Source organism: Rhinolophus hipposideros (genome assembly GCF_964194185.1).
Source record: "Rhinolophus hipposideros genome assembly, chromosome: 10".
In the NCBI taxonomy this organism is placed as follows: domain Eukaryota; kingdom Metazoa; phylum Chordata; class Mammalia; order Chiroptera; family Rhinolophidae; genus Rhinolophus; species Rhinolophus hipposideros.
Genome location: NC_138056.1, coordinates 13,719,745 through 13,738,325, shown reverse-complemented (window position 1 = coordinate 13,738,325; position 18,581 = coordinate 13,719,745). Strand labels below are relative to the sequence as shown.

General features: G+C 61.2%; 3 protein-coding genes across 6 annotated transcripts in view; 2 read left to right on the top strand and 1 right to left on the bottom strand.

Annotated features, from left to right (window-relative positions):
• Positions 1–6,170, top strand: part of DGKZ (diacylglycerol kinase zeta) — a 28,852-nt gene extending 22,682 nt beyond the window's left edge. The window contains 16 exon segments of the mRNA XM_081064732.1: positions 26–81; positions 246–308; positions 413–486; positions 571–682; positions 1,084–1,283; positions 1,472–1,572; positions 1,675–1,754; positions 1,845–1,914; positions 2,060–2,100; positions 2,685–2,824; positions 3,689–3,720; positions 3,971–4,014; positions 4,487–4,607; positions 4,701–4,734; positions 4,972–5,071; positions 5,312–6,170. Of these exon segments, the coding sequence (XP_080920858.1) occupies positions 26–81; positions 246–308; positions 413–486; positions 571–682; positions 1,084–1,283; positions 1,472–1,572; positions 1,675–1,754; positions 1,845–1,914; positions 2,060–2,100; positions 2,685–2,824; positions 3,689–3,720; positions 3,971–4,014; positions 4,487–4,607; positions 4,701–4,734; positions 4,972–5,071; positions 5,312–5,428 (1,385 nt within the window). The 3' untranslated portion in view covers positions 5,429–6,170.
• Positions 6,171–6,773: 603 nt separating this feature from the next.
• On the top strand, positions 6,774–9,408 carry MDK (midkine). 4 transcript variants are annotated; one of them, XM_081062762.1, is made up of 5 exons: positions 7,065–7,195; positions 7,716–7,792; positions 7,961–8,128; positions 8,254–8,415; positions 9,083–9,221. In XM_081062762.1, exons 2-5 carry the CDS (start codon positions 7,717–7,719, stop codon positions 9,106–9,108), a joined length of 432 nt encoding a protein of 143 aa, XP_080918888.1. In that variant the 5' UTR covers positions 7,065–7,195; position 7,716; the 3' UTR covers positions 9,109–9,221. The 4 variants fall into 4 exon arrangements, with proteins under 4 accessions (XP_080918887.1, XP_080918888.1, XP_080918886.1 ...); XM_081062763.1 differs by lacking the exon at positions 7,065–7,195 and adding an exon at positions 7,346–7,429 and having other exon boundaries at positions 9,083–9,408; XM_081062761.1 differs by lacking the exons at positions 7,065–7,195; positions 9,083–9,221 and adding an exon at positions 6,774–6,825 and having other exon boundaries at positions 8,254–8,527.
• Positions 9,409–10,678: 1,270 nt separating this feature from the next.
• CHRM4 (cholinergic receptor muscarinic 4) lies at positions 10,679–17,907 on the bottom strand. The gene is made up of 2 exons (XM_081062759.1): positions 17,791–17,907; positions 10,679–12,165 (listed from the first exon to the last, which is right to left on the bottom strand). Exon 2 carries the CDS (start codon positions 12,134–12,136, stop codon positions 10,700–10,702), a length of 1,437 nt encoding a protein of 478 aa, XP_080918885.1. The 5' UTR covers positions 12,137–12,165; positions 17,791–17,907; the 3' UTR covers positions 10,679–10,699.
• Positions 17,908–18,581: the final 674 nt, after the last annotated feature.

The window sequence follows — 18,581 nt, the reverse complement described above, 5'->3', positions numbered from 1 at the left end:
TCTCCCGTTTCTTGTTGCCACTCAGAGGCCAACCCAGAGAAATTCAATAGCCGCTTTCGGAATAAGATGTTCTATGCCGGGGTGAGTTTGGAGTCTGCCAGCCCAGCAACACCCCCTTCCCACGCCCACCTATTCCACCAGCCACGCTCCTAGCCCACCTGTGTCTGCCAGACCCCAGGAGCCCTGTCAGGCAGGGGTGAGGGAAGGTCCCTGTCACCAGATGCTGACGCCTCTGTCTCCCACAGACAGCCTTCTCCGACTTTCTGATGGGCAGTTCCAAGGACTTGGCCAAGCACATCCGCGTAGTGGTGAGTGGGCCAAGCCGGCAGGCAGAGTGGCAGGCCCAGCCGGGAGGGAAGCTGCCTTGGCACCACGCGTGTACCCCAACCCCCTCCCCTGTCCCTGCCTCCAGTGTGACGGAACTGACCTGACCCCCAAGATTCAGGACCTGAAACCCCAGTGCATTGTTTTCCTGAACATCCCCAGGTGAGGATGGGAGGGCTGTGTGTGGGTCCAGCTGTCCCCATACTGTGAGACTGTCCTCTGAAGCCCGCCGTTGCCTCCCTTCAGGTACTGCGCAGGCACCATGCCCTGGGGCCACCCTGGGGAGCACCACGACTTCGAGCCCCAGCGGCACGACGACGGCTACCTCGAGGTCATTGGCTTCACCATGACGTCCCTGGTGAGTGGGCCAGCGTGGGGCCTGCCTGAGGCCCCGGCTCCACTTTGTACCTGGCCTGAGCCTACAGTGCTCACAAGCACGTTCCAAGGTGGAAGTGGGGGTCACCAAACGTCCCTTCTCTGACTGAAGGCTCCCGGTCTCCTCCTCTCTCTGACTTCAGAGTGTCTTTCAGTTTCTACGTCTGGGAGGCTACTTTCATCCAGCCCCTCTGACTGGGGCGTCACCCTCATTGCGTGTGTCTGGGTCTTGCCCACACCTCCCCTTCTGTTGGGGCCTCCTCCTCCCTCCGCTTTCCATCGGGGTCACTCTCTGTTCTCTGGCCACTGTGTCCCTGGCAGGAGCAGGGCTTGAGGTCCCAGCATCCCTCCCTGGCCCCTGACCCGAGCCTTCTGTGCTCACAGGCAGCGCTGCAGGTGGGCGGGCATGGCGAGCGGCTGACGCAGTGCCGTGAGGTGGTGCTCACCACGTCCAAGGCCATCCCAGTGCAGGTGGATGGCGAGCCCTGCAAACTGGCTGCCTCGCGCATTCATATCGTCCTGCGCAACCAGGCCACCATGGTGCAGAAGGTCAAGCGGCGCAGTGCCACCCCCCTGCACAGCGAGTACGTGCCCCTGCAGTCTCCACGTGCCCTGGGCCCCAGGCCAGACTCTGCCCCTCGTTGAGCCTTGGTTTCCCCAGCTGAAAAGGGGGCTAACAGTCCCTGTGCCCCAGGGCAGCTGGGAGGGGACACTTGGTTTGGTGCCCGAGCTGGGCCCTTGCCGAGCCCCCTCTCGCTGCCCCTGCCCTCAGCCAGCAGCCAGTGCCTGAGCAGCTGCGGATCCAGGTGAGCAGGGTCAGCATGTATGACTATGAGGCCCTGCATTACGACAAGGAGCAGCTCAAGGAGGCCTGTAAGTGACAGCAGGGCTGGGGAGCACTGAGGAGCCGCTGAGGCCTCTGAGGGCAGGGCGGTGGGGTGCAGCCAGCTGCTGATGACCTGCTCTGTCCTCTAGCCGTACCACTGGGCACTGTGGTGGTCCCAGGAGACAGTGACCTGGAGCTGTGCCGCGCCCACATTGAGAGGCTCCAGCAGGTGAGGGGAGGGGATGGGCCTGCCCGGTGCTGTTCTCTCCTGCTCCAGGTTCTGTTTCCACCCAGCCCCGGCCTTTGCTTCTCTCAACAGGAGCCTGAAGGTGCTGGAGCCAAGTCTCTGACATGCCAGAAACTGTCCCCCAAGTGGTGCTTTCTGGACGGTGAGTGGCTCTGAAAGGCCCAACCCTGGCATTCCCACGCTGTGTCCTGCCCCCTTCCCTGGGTGGTCTGGGGTTGGGGCAGCAGAAGACCTGGGCCCAGACGAGGGCCTCCTGCATTCTCAGCCAACTCACTTCTGCCCCACAGCCACCACTGCCAGCCGTTTCTACAGGATCGACCGGGCCCAGGTGAGCACTTGCTGTCCTGCTCCATCTACAGCTGGTTCCAGGCACTTGGCATCACCTCTCGTTAGCCTGACCCTCCACAGGGGGCCCACCCTGTCCTCATGTTCCATAGAGCTCTCACATTGTCCATTCTGTATAGGGCAGGGCCCTGCCCTCCGGGCTGGAGTGCACAGGGATGGTACCAACAGGAAAAGGGAGCCAGTGTACCCAGAAAAGGCTTGCTGGGGGAGGGGGGAGGAGGGGGCTTGAAGTGCAGGTGACATCCAGAGAGACACAGGAGAAAAGGTACTTTGGACTAGGGGCCAGGTTGCCTGGGGAAAGGCTTAGCAGTGGGAAGGGACTGGCAAGCCGGCGGGCCCAGTACACAGAGGTCGGGCTGGGCTTTAAGTGTTGGGAAAGGAGGGGTGATTAGGGGGTGAGGGGAATGGGGACTGGCAGGGCCCCTCGCCTGGCTGCCCCATCAGTTTACGTCCATAGTGAGGCTTCTCCAGGTCATCTGGCCGTGCGGCCCCTCCACCCCATCATCAGCCCCTTGGAAGGGTGTGAACCTCAGCCCTGACCATGGCCTGGCCTCCCCCCCCCCACAGGAACACCTCAACTATGTGACAGAGATCGCACAGGACGAGATTTATATCCTGGACCCAGAGCTGCTGGGGGCATCGGCCCGGCCTGACCTCCCAACCCCCACTTCCCCTCTCCCTACCTCCCCCTGCTCACCCACACCCCGGTGAGTCCCAAGGCTGCTCCAGTCCCCTGGCTCTGAGTCCCACCTATAAGCTGGTAGCTCCTGAAGTCCTGCCTTCAGTCCTAGCCACTGCCCTGCGTGCCAGCCACACGTCCAGCTCGCTGCCTGCGGCCCCTACTGGCTCCCCTGGCCGCCTCATTGGCAGCAAACTCTCCCTGGCCTCTGCCCTCCCACCCCAGGTCTGACCCCTCAGCAAGTCCTGTCAGCTCTCCCAGCATCTGATCACACCACCCATCTAAGCCACCGGGCCCCGGGCTTCCAGCTCTCTCTCCAGCCTGGAACCTCCTCTCCCAGCTGCCTGCGGTCATGTACCCTCCCTGTGTGCCTGGTCATTTCAGGTCACTTCCTCCTGTGCGGCCTCAGCCTGCCCTCTCCCCTCCGTCACTACCGCAGTCCAGCCCCACTCAGCTCTCAGTTCTCTGAGGCCTCGGGTTTGCCCACCTCCGGACTTGTCCTTGCTGCCCGACACCCCCCTTCCTTCACAGAGCCGGCCCTCCATGCGCACATGGGGGTTTCCTCGCGGAGAAGTCTTATCAGGAACCCCGTGTGAAGTCGCGGTTCAATTACACTACCCCCTCTCGTATTCTTCATAGCATTTCCTGCTCTGAAAATCCTTTATTTATTTGTGTATCTGCCTGCCTGGCTAGAATGTAAGCTCCTTGAGAGCCAGTCCATCCGCCATGTTCACTGCTGTATTGCCAGTGCCTGAAACAGCAGCACTTGCGACGTAGCAGGCACTCAATAAACTGTTCAAAGAATGAAGGGCGCCCCTGTTTGGGGCAGGGGAGGGCGACAAGCTGGGCTGCTGCTGCAGCCATGTGACATCTCATCCTGCTCTGTTTGTAGGTCACTGCCAGGGGATGCTGTACCCCCTAAAGGTGAGGCCGCTCCCTGCAGGGCCCCTCCTTTCTCCCTGGTCTTAGGAGTGAGGCGGGTGGGGCAGGTGGGCCCATACATGGCCTCACACAGACATAACTGTTGAGGGCCACGTGATCTCATTCACCACCAGTCCAGTGCTCAGCACATATGCTCCACAGGCCCCCTTCTCTGCACATCACGTGTATGTTCACGCACCAACACGAGCCCAGGCCTCCAGCCCCAGAGTGTAACAGGCAGGTGTTCCTGCAGGTGAAGAGCTGGTTGAGGCTGCCAAGAGGAACGACTTCTGTAAGGTACTGGTGCCTGGGCTCCAGCTTCTTCCCCTTGGCAGCCTCCTTGGGCACTGGGGAGTGGGGCCTCTGGGTAAGCCAGGAGCTGACCTTCAGGCATTACCCGTCATCGTCTTGCCCTCAGCACGGTCTCCACGGTGATTGCCCCATTCTGCCTTGCTCCTCTCCCTGCCCTGCTCCATCCATAGGAGCTTCCTAGCTCAGTCTCCCCGTCCCTGCGATCAGAAAGGAGCAAGTCTCAGGAACTGCAGGTCCCAGGGCCTGGTTGTCAGTGCTTCTGGGGAGTCCATAGGCAGCTGGGGTGAGAGAAGCCAGTTGTCTCCCCTGACCCTCCAGAAAGCCCCGCAGTGGCTCGTAGGGAGTGATGTGTGTGAGGCCTGTGGCCTGTGAGTTTGGGGGCATTTCTGTGTTCCATACCTGCTGGAACGAGGGCAGCCCAGAGGAACCCCAGCCCTGCTCTGCCTCCTACCCTCAGCTCCAGGAGCTGCACCGAGCCGGGGGTGACCTCATGCACCGGGACGATCGGAGTCGCACGCTCCTGCACCACGCTGTCAGCACTGGCAGCAAGGAAGTGGTCCGCTACCTGCTGGACCACGGTAAGCTGTGCTGCTGGGGCCCCTGGGCCCAGCCCAGCGGGGAGGAGGAGAGGCTGCCAGGCCTCTCTGACCTCTCTCTCCCCTCTCCGCCAGCCCCCCCAGAGATCCTTGATGCTGTAGAGGAAAAGTGAGTGTCTGGGCAGTGCAGGACTCCGGTCTCCCTGGAAACCACCCTGTCTCCATCCAGCCCCTCCCATTTGGTCCGGTGGGAGCCCATGAACCCTTCCAGGCCACATCTCATCCTCTGGGTCACCTCACTTGCCCCAGAGCCCTGAACTTCCTGCCCTTTCTGACGGCCCTTGGGAGACAGATGGGAGGGCCCAGAGGACTGGATGGGGTTCACAGCCAGCTCCTGTGCCCACAGTGGGGAGACCTGTCTGCACCAGGCAGCAGCCCTGGGCCAGCGCACCATCTGCCACTACATCGTGGAGGCCGGGGCCTCGCTCATGAAGACAGACCAGCAGGTGAGCAGATCAGCGAGGGGGGCGGGAGGCAAGTTCTAGCAAACTTGTTGCCCTAGTGAGAAGGGCGACTGGGAAGGTCCACCTCTGGGGATTTGAAGCTGTTCCTCAACCTTGAGAAACCTGAGCCAGCAGGGGTGGGGCTGGCCTGGTCCAGGAGGCCCTCCCTTCCCTCCCCCCCTCGGAAGCCAAGGGGAGCCCCTGCCCTCTCCTAAGCCTGATGGCAGCCCCTCCCTCCTCCAGGGTGACACCCCCCGGCAGCGGGCAGAGAAGGCTCAGGACACGGAGCTGGCCGCCTACCTGGAGAACCGGCAGCACTACCAGATGATCCAGCGGGAGGACCAGGAAACAGCCGTGTAGCAGAGGCCATCGCTGCGGAAGAGGGGCCAGAACCCCTCCTCGCCCACCTCACTGCCACATTCCAGTGGGACAGCCACGGGGGGACCCATGCCCCAGGGAAGGAGCCCCGTGCTGCCCCCTGAGGAGCTACCCAGACCTAGGGCTGGACTCTGAGGAGCTGGGCACTCACCTGCCCCCCGAGCCTCGGCCTGACCTGGAGGCTCACAGGAGCAGGAAACTGGACTGGACTGGGCGAGACTTTGGCGGGCTGAGGCTACACCCCTGCAGTGGGCTGGCGGGCTGAGGCTACACCCCTGCAGTGGGCTGGCGGGCTGAGGCTACACCCCTGCAGAGTGGGCTGGCGGGCTGAGGCTACACCCCTGCAGTGGGCTGGCGGGCTGAGGCTATGCTGTGCAGACGGGTGCAGTGGGTGCCCTCCCTAGAGTTTAGGGGCCAGAGGAGGGCAGAGAGGCCTGAAGCCCTATCAGGGAGCCTTCCCTAAGCCACCTGGTCCTTTAGGGCCCCTGCTCTGAGGCCCCTGAGAGCTCAGCCCCCTCCCCTGACCTGATCCTACCTTCCCCAGTGCTTCCTCCCAGAAATCCGGAGCCTGCTGCATTTGCCTGCCCGCTGCCCTGCTTGGCGCCTACCCCACGGACCATCCCCAGTCATTTCATTGCAGACTGTGTGGCCTGGGGTTGGGGTGGGGCTTCACGGTGACATGTTTACAGCTGGGTGTGACTCAGTAAAGTGGATTTTTTTCCTTTCTGCTTTCCTTTTTTTGTGGGAGAGGTCTTCCAGAAGCAGCCGGATCTGCTGGGTTATGTGGGGGAGGGGAACTGGACACCGTGAACGCAGACCCTCTTATGGGGGTCCTATTTCTTCGTTAGGGGGTCGGGTCCCAGGGCCTGCCCGGGACCTGACCTCGGCCAGGTTGCCTAGCTCTTCGGGGCGGAGGGAGGAGCTAAGTTCCTCCAGCTTCCAGCTTCCCGCTTCCCGCAGGGATGGTAACAATGGAAGTGAGAGAGGTGGGGCGGGGGCGAGCCCCGGATTCTTTGGCCCGTTTGCCCTGTGGCCTAGGGAAAGCCCCCTCCCCCAGGCTTCAGCTGCGCTCGCTTTTTAGGGAATCGGGTGAGGTGATCCCGGAGCTCCCGGGGTCAGAAGGGGTGGGGAACCGCAGCCCCCGCCGAGGCGGGTCTGGAACTGCTTAGACTGCTCTTGTCAGCTCCAGTCTTACCAAATTCGGGCCTGCGGGTCCCTCCTCCTCCAATTCTCCCACCTCTGCCCCGCAAGCCTCTGCCCCCGGAAAGGCGCAGCGCCCTCCGACCCGTTCGCTTTCCCTGGGGTTCCCGCCCCAGGCTCCCCAAGACTGAGCAGAGCACCTCCCTGAGCACTTGGCGAATCGGCCCGAGCCGGGGCTGGTACGCGGTTACAGCAGCTCGGGGGGCGCTGGGGGCCGAACAGGCTCTGGGAGGCGGAGTGGGGCCTCGAGGGGGTTACAGGGCAGCCGGGGCTCGGGGACTGCGCCGCACGCACACAGGCTGGGACGCGGGCCCCGCGCCGGGCCCAGTGACGCTCCGGGATCCGCGCTCCTTCCGAGAGTCCATCGAGGGTTCCGCCGCGGGCAGGGAGGCTGGCGTCCTCCGGGGAACACGGACAGCCCCCGGGAGGGGGCGGAAAGCTGGGCCTGGGGCCAGGAGACCCTGCGCTCGCAAGATGGGGGGCCAGGAGAGCCCGGCGTGTGAGGGCGGAAGACAGCAGCGGGGCGAAGCGAGGATTCGGGAACTGGCGGTGGGAAGCCCGGGTAGAGGCGCCGGGGGCGCGGGGCGGGGGCGGAGGCGGGGACGCCGGGGTCTGGGGGCGGCGCGGGTTTCAGGGGAGGGGGCGGGGCGGGTCCCTCCTCGGGGAGGGGGCGGGGGCCCATGTGACCGGCTCAGACCGGTTCTGGAGACAAAAGGGGCCGCGGCGGCCGGAGCGGGACGGGCCGGGCACGGGAGGGAGCGAAGCAGCGCAGGCAGCGAGCGAGTGAGTGCGCGGGGCCCGGTGGGGCCACTGCCCCCCCGGGGGCTGGAGGCGGGTGGGGGTCTGAGCCGCGTGCTGGGCTCCAGGCACTCCCCCCGGGAGACGCGTCCCGGCTGCTCGCCCGGCCAGCGGCGCGGGACCGCTCCCTCGAGTCCTCCCGCCGCCGCCGCCGCCCAAGCAGCCGGACCCTCTGGGCCTGGGAAACGGGAAAGTGGGTGGGAGGTCCACGCCGCGGCCCTCCGGTGGGGACAGGGACAGGCGGGGACCCTGACCCGTGCTCTCCCCCCAGGATGCAGCAGCGAGGCGTCCTCCTCCTCGCCCTCCTCACCCTGCTGGCGCTCACCTCCGCGGTGGCCAAAAAGAAAGGTGATACGGGGCTTGGGGGATTGAAGGAGGGCTGGAGGCCGGCAGGTGAGGCCGGCAACCTCAGGACTGGTGGGTCGCCTGGGTTCCCAAGTCCGCTCCCCGGGAAGGGGTCCCCGAGTGAGTCTCTCCGGGCCCCGGGTCCTGAGCTGTGTGCCCCGTGCGTTTTAGACAAAGTGAAGAAGGGCAGCCCGGGGAGCGAGTGCTCGGAGTGGACCTGGGGGCCCTGCACCCCCAGCAGCAAGGACTGTGGCGCCGGTTTCCGCGAAGGTACCTGCGGGGCCCAGACTCAGCGCATACGGTGCAGGGTGCCATGCAACTGGAAGAAGGAGTTTGGAGGTGAGGTGGGGCGCCGGCGGAGGGCACGAAAGGGGGAGGACACAGCCACCATGAAACCTGAGTAGGCTGTGGAGGGAGGCCACAGGCCGCCCAGCTCTGACCCGGGGCGCTCACTCTCCCGCCAGCCGACTGCAAGTACAAGTTTGAGAACTGGGGGTCCTGTGATGGGGGCTCAGGCACCAAAGCCCGCCAAGGCACCCTGAAGAAGGCGCGGTACAATGCCCAGTGCCAGGAGACCATCCGTGTGACCAAGCCCTGCACCCCCAAGACCAAAGCCAAGGCCAAAGGTCAACCCGTGGGGGGTGGGGGGTCGTGGCAGGGGTCGGAAAGCCCCCCTTCCCCAGAGGAATAGTTCAGCCTGAGGGTTTGGGCCCTGGTGAATGGCTTGACATGTCTACACTCCATTTCCCTTTCTGTAGAGTTACGTCAAGTGGGCGCCTGCAGAGCTTGGCCCACAGCCGTGCTTCTGGCCCCAGTAAGAACAGTCACACTGCTCTGTTGGTGCATCTGGCTTAGGACCCTGGAAAGAGTCCTGGAAGGGCGTGGCTTTGTCACCTCTCCCACCATAGGGTGCATTTGCTCAACTCTGCCCCCTCTAGTATGGGAAGGACTTCACTGTCCATGCTGCTTCTTCCCTTAGCTCATTCCTGGTTCCCAGCAGCCCAGGGAGGCCAACGGGGCAGAGGTGAAATGCCCCCTCTCAGATAAAGAGGCCCAGGCTCTTGTCCAGGGCTCCTGGGACCAGAAATTTGAAGGTGATCTGATCCCCAGAGAAAGTTTAAGTTGGGGGTGTGGGGAAGGCCCAGCAGCATAATGGCTGCCCTATCCCACTGGCTTTCAGGTCCCATGATTAAGAACCACTAGGGGGCAGAATTTTCTTCTCCTTATGTGTAGGGGCATCTTGACTGGGTCACCTGAACTCTCCTAACACGATATTTATTTCTTGTTTTACAGCCAAGAAAGGGAAGGGAAAAGACTAGCAGCCAGGTCTGAATGCCAGAGAGCTCCTGGCCCATGCCCTTCTTCCCACAGGCCCAAGATGTAACTCACCAGTGCCTTGTTACTCATCAGCTTTATCAATCCTGCCCTGCCTCTTCCCTTTCCCTCCCCGCCCCCACTCCCAAGTGCCCACAGTGGGTAGGGACAAGGGATTCTGGGCAGCTTGAGCCTCCCCCCAAGGGATTTGATTCCCGTTCCCCTTTTGTTCTTCCCCACAATGATGCCATTACTAAGAAACAAACTCATTTTTTTCCCAATAAAACCTTTTTCTTTTTTTAATATATAAAAGCCCCTTCCTGGGGAGTTTGCTGTGGTAATTTGTTGGGGATGGGAGAGTGTGGAGGGAAGAGAAGGCTGGAGAGGACAGCAGCTTTCTTGGGGGCCTGGTGTTCCCCAGAGCTCATGGAAAGAGCACACAGAAAAAGCAAAATGGTTCTGAAAATTTATCCCAGGGCCCTCGGCTCCCACGAAAGGGTGCCCCCGTCAAGTCCTCTGAGCCTTTCAGTCTTGGTTTCTCCCTGGGCACACCAGGGCTGGGGGAGGGAACCAACCTGGAGGACTCACGGAGAGCTGACACTCCCATCTCAGCCTCACCCAGGCAAAGGTCTTTTGGTTCTACCAATCAGGAAGGTTCTATCCATGAGGAGAGTAGAGATGGGGGTTGCTTGCAAGCCTTACAATCCACGCCTCCATTGGCACTGGAGCTTGTGTGGGTAAAGTCCATCCCTATTCTCTCTCTGGTGACCCAGGCCTCCCTTGAACTCTGCAGAGGCCAGCGGGAACACTGCCTACCACAGCCCCACCTTCATGTTGGTGACCTGGGATAAGCCCTCCTTGGGGAGGTGGGAGAAGTCGGAATCCGGTGGACCACTCCCTGCTCAAGCTGGGGCCACAGGATGCTGAGTGAGACCCTGACCTCCCAGCTGGCCAATCCTGGACTTGACCAGGGCTGTGATGTGGGGGGGGGTCTGGGGGGTGCCTCAGAGCCCACTTTACCTGACCTCCAGCCAGCCCACCCATCCATCCCAACCTGGCTGAGCAGCTGCAGCAGGGGGAGATTTCTACCCCTAGAGTGGGATTTGGGAGGAGGGGGCTGAGCCTACATGCGGGGTGCAGGGGGGCAGAAAGCACCGATCACAACAGAATGGGGGACCCTACTCTTCCATTCCCTTACCCAGCCACCTTTCCCAAGCATTGGCCTCTGCTCCTCCCAAGAGGGTCCTGGGCTTCTGCTCCCCTCCAGACATCCATTCTTTCAGCTATGCTGGTCGGTCAGTGGGGCAGGTGCCCACATAGGCCAGTGACCCCTGCTCCCTGAGGCAGGGCAACAGAGATGGGCCTGGCAGTTCCGATTCTGACACTTCCTGGGGCTGACCCTCAGCCCGAGCAGAGAGCTGGTCTCTCTAAATCCAGAGCCTCTTTCTGAGCCTCTCAGGGTCTTGGGAACCTCGGTTCTCTTCAGCACATGAACACGGAGAGGTGCCTTGAAATCTTGCCCCACAGAAGCTGAGCCATGTGGTCCCCCCGCACACACATGCGACCAGCAGCACCTCCTGTGCCACCCCTGCCTGCCTACCTGGCAGTGCCAATGTTCCGATACTGGCATAGCAGCAGGTGCCTAAATGTCTTTTTAAAAGTGGCATTGCAGAGGGCATAGCAGGCAGGGTTGATGGTGCTGTTGACGTAGCAGAGCCAGTAGCCAATGGACCACACTGTCTCGGGGATGCAGCTGTCGCAGAAGGTGTTCACCAGGACCATGACGTTGTAGGGCGTCCAGGTGATGATGAAGGCCAACAGAATGGCAAAGATGGTCCGTGTCACCTTGCGTTCCCGGGCTGCCATCTGCCGCTTCTTTCGCACCTGGTTGCGGGCAATGCTGGCAAATTTGCGGGCCACATTGGCTGCCGGACGCATGCCAGCTGGTGTGGCAGGCACAATCTCGATGGCTGTCACACACTCGTTGCCTGTCTGCTTCGTCACAATCTGGATCTTGGACCATTTGGAGGCTGGGTTGAGGGCCCGAGGCTGTAGGGGACGGGCAGGCGTGGCAGGTATGGTGGCCTCTGTGGTTGAGAGCTCTGTGGGTGGTCGTTCCTTGGTGTTCTGGGTGGCACTCCCGGAGCTGGACTCATTGGAAGTGTCCTTGTCAGCCATCAGGCGTGGTGGGGGAGGCAGGACCGGTGGAGGCGCCTCTTCTAGCTTCCCGTTGCGCAGCTCCTCTCGAGCAGCTTCTCCTGGTGGGGGCTTCTTGGCACTCTGCTTCATCAGGGGGCTCCTGAGGAAGGCCAGAGTCTTGGCCTTCTTGTCCTTAGCTCCCTCAGGCCGGTGCTTGTGAACTCGGCTGCGGCTGGCCAGGGATATGTGAATGTAGAGCACCGTCATGATGACCACGGGCAAGTAGAAGGCCGCGATGGCTGTGCCGAAGGTCACTGCCGGGTTGGACAGGAACTGGATGAAGCACTGATTGTCCGGCACCGTCCGCTTGCCCACCACAAACTGCCAGAACAAGATGGCAGGCGCCCAGAGCACAAAAGACAGGACCCAGGCGGCAGCAATCATGAGGCCCGCCATCTTGGTGGTGCGCCGGGCTGGGTAGGTGAGGGGCTTGGTGACGCAGAAGTACCGGTCAAAGCTGATAATGAGAAGGTTCATGACAGAGGCATTGCTCACTACATAGTCCAGGGCCAGCCACAGGTCACAGACCACGGCGCCCAGGGGCCAGTAGCCCTTGATGATGTACACGGTGTAAAGGTTCATGGAGAAAGCGCCTATGATGAGATCCGCACATGCCAGGCTGAAGAGGAAGTAGTTGTTGACTGTCTGCAGCTGCCTGTTGACCTTGATGGAGAGCATCACCAGGATGTTGCCCACGACAGTCACCAGGCTCAGCGAGCCTGTCACTGTGGCGATAAAAACCATCTCCACTGTCTCATAGCGGTTATGGGTTGATGTGAGCAGGCGCACAGACTGGTTGCCCGAGCTGCCATTGACTGGTGTGAAGTTCGCCATTTTGGAGAGCAGTGGTGGGTGAGCAGTGTCTGGAGGAGGAAGGAGAGAGAAAAGGAGTGAACTGTGGGGTAATGCGGAGTAAGGTAGAGTCAAGGTGACAGAGGAACATCATCCTACAGAACCTTAGAGAACTGTCGCATCACTTCCTCAATACTGAGTGCCCACTGAATGCCAGCACCAGGTGCTGCGGTCCCAGCAGTGGATGAAACACTCGGCCCCCACTGTCACGGAGTTTACAATCCAATAAAGGGAAACATACAAACATGTGAGCAACAAAAAACAAGGCGCGACAATGGTGCAGTAAATGAATCAGAGGACAGACAGGGATGTCCCCTGCTGGGTGACCAGTGAAGAGCTCTCCAAGGAGGTGACCTGGATGATAAGGAGGCAGCCAAATGACGAGCTGTAGAAAGGGGCTTAGTCAAGGGCAATGGCAAGAGCGAAGTCCCTGAGGCACGTCTGAGACAAGGCCAGTGGGCCAGTGTGGGTGAGGCCCCAGGAAGCAAACAAGGAGGGAATGAGTGGTCTCAGATGTCAGCATGTGACCCTGGTCGGAAGTGTTCATTTATTCACCCCTTTGGTCATTTCTTAAGCAAGCATTACCTGGGGACCTGCTGCTCTCCAATCCCTACAGAAAGTACTGGAGAGGGGCGGCCAGGTGGCTCAGGCGATTAGAGCTCCGAGCTCCTAACTCCGAAGGCTGCCGGTTCGATTCCCACATGCGCCAGTGAGCTGCGCCCTCTACAGCTAAGATTGTGAACAACGCCTCTCCCTGGAGCTGGGCTGCCGTGAGCAGCCGGAGCTTGGTGTGTGCTGACCTGTGCTACCGTGAGTGGCTGGCAGCTGGCATGAACGGCCGGCAGCCAGCAAGCTGCCGACCAACTGTCTGGGGGAAGGAGGGGCGCAAGGTTCATAATATCAGCATGGGCCAGGAGGCTGTGCCCCACAACTAGACTGAGAAACAATGGCTTAAAAAAAAAATAACAAAAAACAAGTGGCCAGCCCGGTGGCTCAGGCGGTTGGAGCTCCGAGCTGCCAGTTTGATTTCTACATGGGCCAGTGCCAGATGGCTCAGTTGGTTGGAGCAAGGGCTCTCAACCACAAGGTTGCCGGTTCGACTCCCACAAGGATGGTGGGCTGCACTCCCTGCAACTAATGGCAGCAACTGGACCTGGAGCTGAGCTGCGCCCTCCACAACTAAGACTGAAAGGACAACAACTTGACTTGGAAAAGTCTGGGAAGTACACACTGTTCCCCAATAAAGTCCTGTTCCCCTTCCCCCATAAAATCTTTAAAAAAAACAACAAACAAAAACAAAACAGGGAGCGGGGGCAAAAAAAAAGGTACTGGGGACAAGGGCAAGAGTATGTACCGGGGGTGCCATGTATACATATGACTTGTATTCATCTTTTGTTACCGGTACATATTGACTATTACAATTTTAATACAGTTTTTTCCTTTCTTAAAATGTGTACCCACTTTTTGGCGCCCTCTGTATTAGCAGCTAACATTTATTGTCCTCAGTGCCAGGCACATTCTATTTTTTATTTTTACCATGTATTAACTCATTTCATCCTTACAACAAACCTATGAGATAGAAACCATTATTTTTCACTATTTACAGATAAGGAAACTGAGACACAAAGGTGTTAGCATCACCAAGGTTCCACAGCTGCTCAGCATCACATTGCTGTCCCAGAGCTAAGAGTTCTGGCAGAGAGAGGCCCAATCACAAGAGTCAGTGCTCTCACCTGGGAGAAGGCCTCCCAGAGGACCAGAGAAGGTGGCATGGAGCTGGGAGCCTTGAGGATGAGGGGGGAGTGTCATGCAGAGAGGCTTAGGGAGTTACATACCTTTCAGAGCCCTCATCCCCACCCTGGGGCACAGGGGTGCAGTGCGGGGTAGCTGGGGTCTGTCAGCAGCCAGGGGCTGAGGCCCTCAACAATCAGAAGCTTAAAGGGCCCATCAGCTGAGGAAATATGGCTTCCCAGGGGCCAGGGCAGCCCCAAGGCCTCCAAGAGAACCCAAAGGGTGAGTGTCCCAGAAGGAAGAGAGGGACTGCTGCAGGGGAGGCTGTCGGGTGGCCCACCAGTATACCAGCTGAGGTCCCCAAGCACAGGGCCCTCCCCAGAGCCTGCACTCCCTCCCACCCGGGCTGCTCTTCACCTCTCCTCCCTCTCTTCCTCTTCCATACATGTGAGGGAGGCCCACGCCCAGTGTGTGGTGCCAGGGCAGCCGCTGAGCCCAGCTCCTTCACACCCGCCAACACGAGCACCATTACACACACACACACACACACACACACACTCACACACAGCCCCATCACAGCCCTGCAGGGCACTGTCATATACGCAGATCTGTGTGTCTGTATTGAGAGAAACAGAGAGGGAAAGGCAGAAGGTCCGGAGGGAGGGAGCCAGAAGGGGAGGAGCACTCATCCTGCAGCCCTGGCTCCAAGACCAACGGGGGTCTAGCTGTGACCTTAGACAATACACCTCACCTTTCTGCACCTCTCTCATTTGTGAAATAGAGAGGACTCGTCCTGGGACCTCTCACTGAGCAGCTCTGAGGGGGTTGGGAGGAGATCAGCAACTAAACTCCATCTCCAGCATGAAAATGTACTGGAGGCTGGAGCCATTTGCCAAGCCTGGCCTCAGCCCTTCTCATCCACCATCGAAGACAGACCGAGCCTCCTGGCCTGACAGTTTAAATTCGCTTGCCCAGATCCTTGGTTTACCGGAGGAGAGGCTTAGAGGGAGTGGTACCACCTCCCAAGGTCACCAATGAGTCAAGGGCAAAGACCAGATACCACCGCCTCCCCAGATGTCTGACAGCCCCTTTCAGCTCTGAGAGCCTCTGAAATAGCACCTCAGGCATCACCCTCTGAGCTGGGAGGGCATAAGCAGAGAGGCTGCCCTCCGCTGGCACCTACAGGCAGGCGTAGGGTGGGCAGGAGTGATCTGTCAGCCAGCAGGAAGGAAACCATCGCTTTAGCCTCCCGAGGCCAGGACAGGGCCCAGCCAGATCAGAACAGGGCTGGAGGTGCCAAATAGGGAAAAACATAATAGCTCTTGTTTATTGAGTGTTAACAATGAGTCAGGAGTCCCTCTGAGCTTTTTCTATAGATTATCTGATTTAATCCTTACAGCAGCATGAAAGGGTAGGTACTGTTAGTATCCTCATCTTACACATGTATCTTCTAATAGATGATGATAATGTTAATTAACTTGCCCAAAGTCACCCAGTGTGTAAGTAGGGGTGGGGGCAGGATTAGAATCCAGGTGCTATCTTCTCAACTCCACGGTCCTACTGCTTCAGAGTAGTTTTCCTGCCCCTGTTCTTTCCCCCTTCCAAACCACACATCTAGGGTTGGGTCACGGGAGGCCTGGGTAGGGTCTCCTCCCATTCCCTGCCGGGTCCTCCATTTAGCTTTCCCAGAACAGAAGAGATCTCTGTCTTCTATGGGGACATCTTGTCCCCATAGGTAACGAGTGGTTTAGTCCTGCTCTGGGACGGCTTGGGGAAGCTGCCAGCTGCAGACAGGGCGAGGGGCAGTGTCTCTCCGCCTCCCACCCCTGTTGTCCTTCTGGACCCCTCGGGTCTTCAGCGGACTTTCTGACCTCAACCCCCTCCCGCGCGTTTCTCTGGGATCCAGGCGGGCCTGGGATCTTGGGAGGCGTGCAGCCCCGCCCAGCCAGAGCTGTGCGCACCGCTAGATGGCAATGTCGGTCCCTGGGTGACTGCTCCGGACCTAGAGCGGGGGGCCTCTGTTGGCCACCGCCCCCAACTCCAAGACCGCGAACAGGGGCGGCCTCAGGCAGGGCCCCCCAGGGAAGGGAGGTGGGGCCCCTCGCCAGGTCCCGCCCGGGAGCTGCCCGAAGCTCCACTTGGGGTTCAACAGTGGGAAAGTTAAGGGCACCCGGATTCCACCCGGCACACGGCAAGGAACGTGTGGGCGGGAAGGCGAGTGCGAGTTCTGTTTATGTGTGATTACTGGGGAGCGGAGTAGAAGCTAGTAGCTGCTTTCCTGTGCGTGTATGCGCGCTCAGCTACGCCTGGATACCAGTGCGCCCGGAGTGCGCGCGACCATGCCCGTGCCATGTGGACACGTGCATGTGCATAACCGCCTGGAGACTCAAGGCGCTTGTGTCACGAGTAAATGCAGGGCCGACAGTAAGTGACCCGCCACATCCAAACGCCTCCGCCTGGAGACTCAATCCAGACCTTGGCTGCCTGAGGGCGGAGAAAGTCGGACCAAGAGCCGGCGTCTGGATAACGCCCCCCTGTGGGTGGGGAAGGGTCCGGGGGAAGGATGGTAGGGCCAGACTACACTGTGGTCTGCGAGGGCCTCCTGAGCTTGGGGCATCGTGTGAGCCGAATACTCAGTGGTATCTTGTCCCCAACGCTTCAGTGCATAATCTGACTTCCCCAACCTCGGACTGACTTCTGTGGAGAAGCCGCTGCAAGAGTCTCCCCACGCGGCCTTGCAGGACACCAGGCTCGGTTCAGCATGCCCGCTACGTGTAATCGTCAAACGGCTCCGGCGAGAGGGTGCAAGCAGCACCCGCATAACCCCGAGGCCCAGCCGAGGCTTGGGTTAGGAGAGTGTAAGAGTCTTTTCTTCCCACACTTCTAACCCTGATCCCGCCGGAGAAGTGCCGTCTGGCACCAAGCGGCTAGAGTGGGCACCTGGTTCCTCAAATCCAGGGTTTGGGCGAGGCTCGAAGGCCGGGTTGGGCGTTATTACTGGGCCCATCTGGAGGCTCCTCCACGTCACCGTGGTTGTCGATGGGGCCCTGTCTCTCTAGTGCCCCGTCCTCCCCCAACCCCTTAGCACGCAGTTCCTGCAGCCGCTGGGCGTGGGCACTGTGCTTTGCTGGGTCCTCGAGCTCCCCCTCCACCCCTTTCCGGGACCAAAACGGAGCGCGTGCTCTGGACGCCGTGGGGGGTGGGGTAGGTTCTTAGGCTTTCACTCTACAGCTCCGGGAAGGCTGTGGAAACTGGATGTATCCCTGGGGCGGGAGAGGAAACGCAGGAGTTAAGGAGAAGGGGCGCCGGGGATTTGGCACCAACATTGCGCCTGACACTTGAACCACGGGGCTCGGGGTTTTGCGCTGGATTTCCACAGCTCTGAGCCTGGGCAACAGCTCGGGGAAGGGTCGGGGGAGTCCTGGAGTGGGGGAGGGGCGCCAGGAGAGGGCAGGGGTGTTTTCCGTCGGGGTTCAAGGTCGCTGATGGAGGACTCCATGGCCAGGAGTAGGCTGGCAGTGCCGCGGGGCAGGGAGACGGGCGGGAAAAAGGCTCTTTGGGGCTCCAGTGCCCGGCGCCCTGCAGAGCTGCCAGTGGGAGGGCCGGAGTGCGGCGTCCCGCTCCAGACGGCTGCCCCTGGCTCCTTGGGGGTGTGGGTGGGCACGCCCTACCGACCTCCTGAATGGCCATTCCTTCCCAGAGGCGTACCTGGGGGGAGCCTCCGACAGACACCGGGCCTTTCTCCTAGCGGCGCCCTCTGCAGCTACCGGCACCGCGTTCGCCCCCGAAGAAGCCTGGGGCCCTGTCCCAGTCGGACCCGTCTCTGAGCAGCCCCGGAGTGTCCGGGAGCCCTGCGTCCTCCCCCAACGAGTCCTCCGCCCCCGCGCCGCCGCAGAGTCACTTACCAGACACCTCCGCCCCGTTCCCCTCGCACCTGACAGACGGCGGGATAGGAGGGCGGCCCCGCGGGCCAGCGGGCGGGGCAGGCAGCGGGGCCGAGGGCCGGGGGCGGGGACGGGGTGCCGAGGGGCGGCCCCTGCTCCGCCCGCAGCTCCCGGCGCTGTGGCTCCGACTCGCGCTCACGCTCGCACTTTTCCCCGAGCCGCGTGATGTCACGGGGAAGCAGCCAATCCTGGTGGGGCCGCGCCGCCCGCCTCGGGCCGGCCACCCAACGAGGACGCGCGGGGGGCCACCTGGGGCACCGGGGACCCCAGCTACGCGCCCCCCTGACTGAAGCCGGCCGGCAGCTCCTCGCTCGGGCACTGTGGGGGCACCTCCCACGGTCGAAAGTGTTGCTCAGCTGGGGGCTCTGTCCTCCCAGAGGCTGGGGGGTGGGGTGGGGTGGGGTGGGGTGTCCGCGTTGTCATGGGGACGCGGCGCCCCCTCGCGGGCTGGGGAGAGAGCTGGCAGCCGGGTCAGGCTGCGCTCCCCGCCTCCGCTCTGACCAGGCGCGGGGACCAGGAGGTTGTCTCGCGCCCCGCGGGTACCTCACTCCCTATATGGCCCCGCGCGCAGTTGGACCGCGGAGGCGCGACTGTTTGACACCAATAGGAGGTTATGGGTGGGTGGGGTCGGCTCTGCAGCCACGGTTTCGTTCGGGCAGAGAGCCGAGGGCCGGTGTTTCCAAACTCGGGGCTGCGTGTTGGTCGCCGGGTAGCCAGAGAAGAGGGGCGCCGCCGTCGAGGCTTGGGAGGGA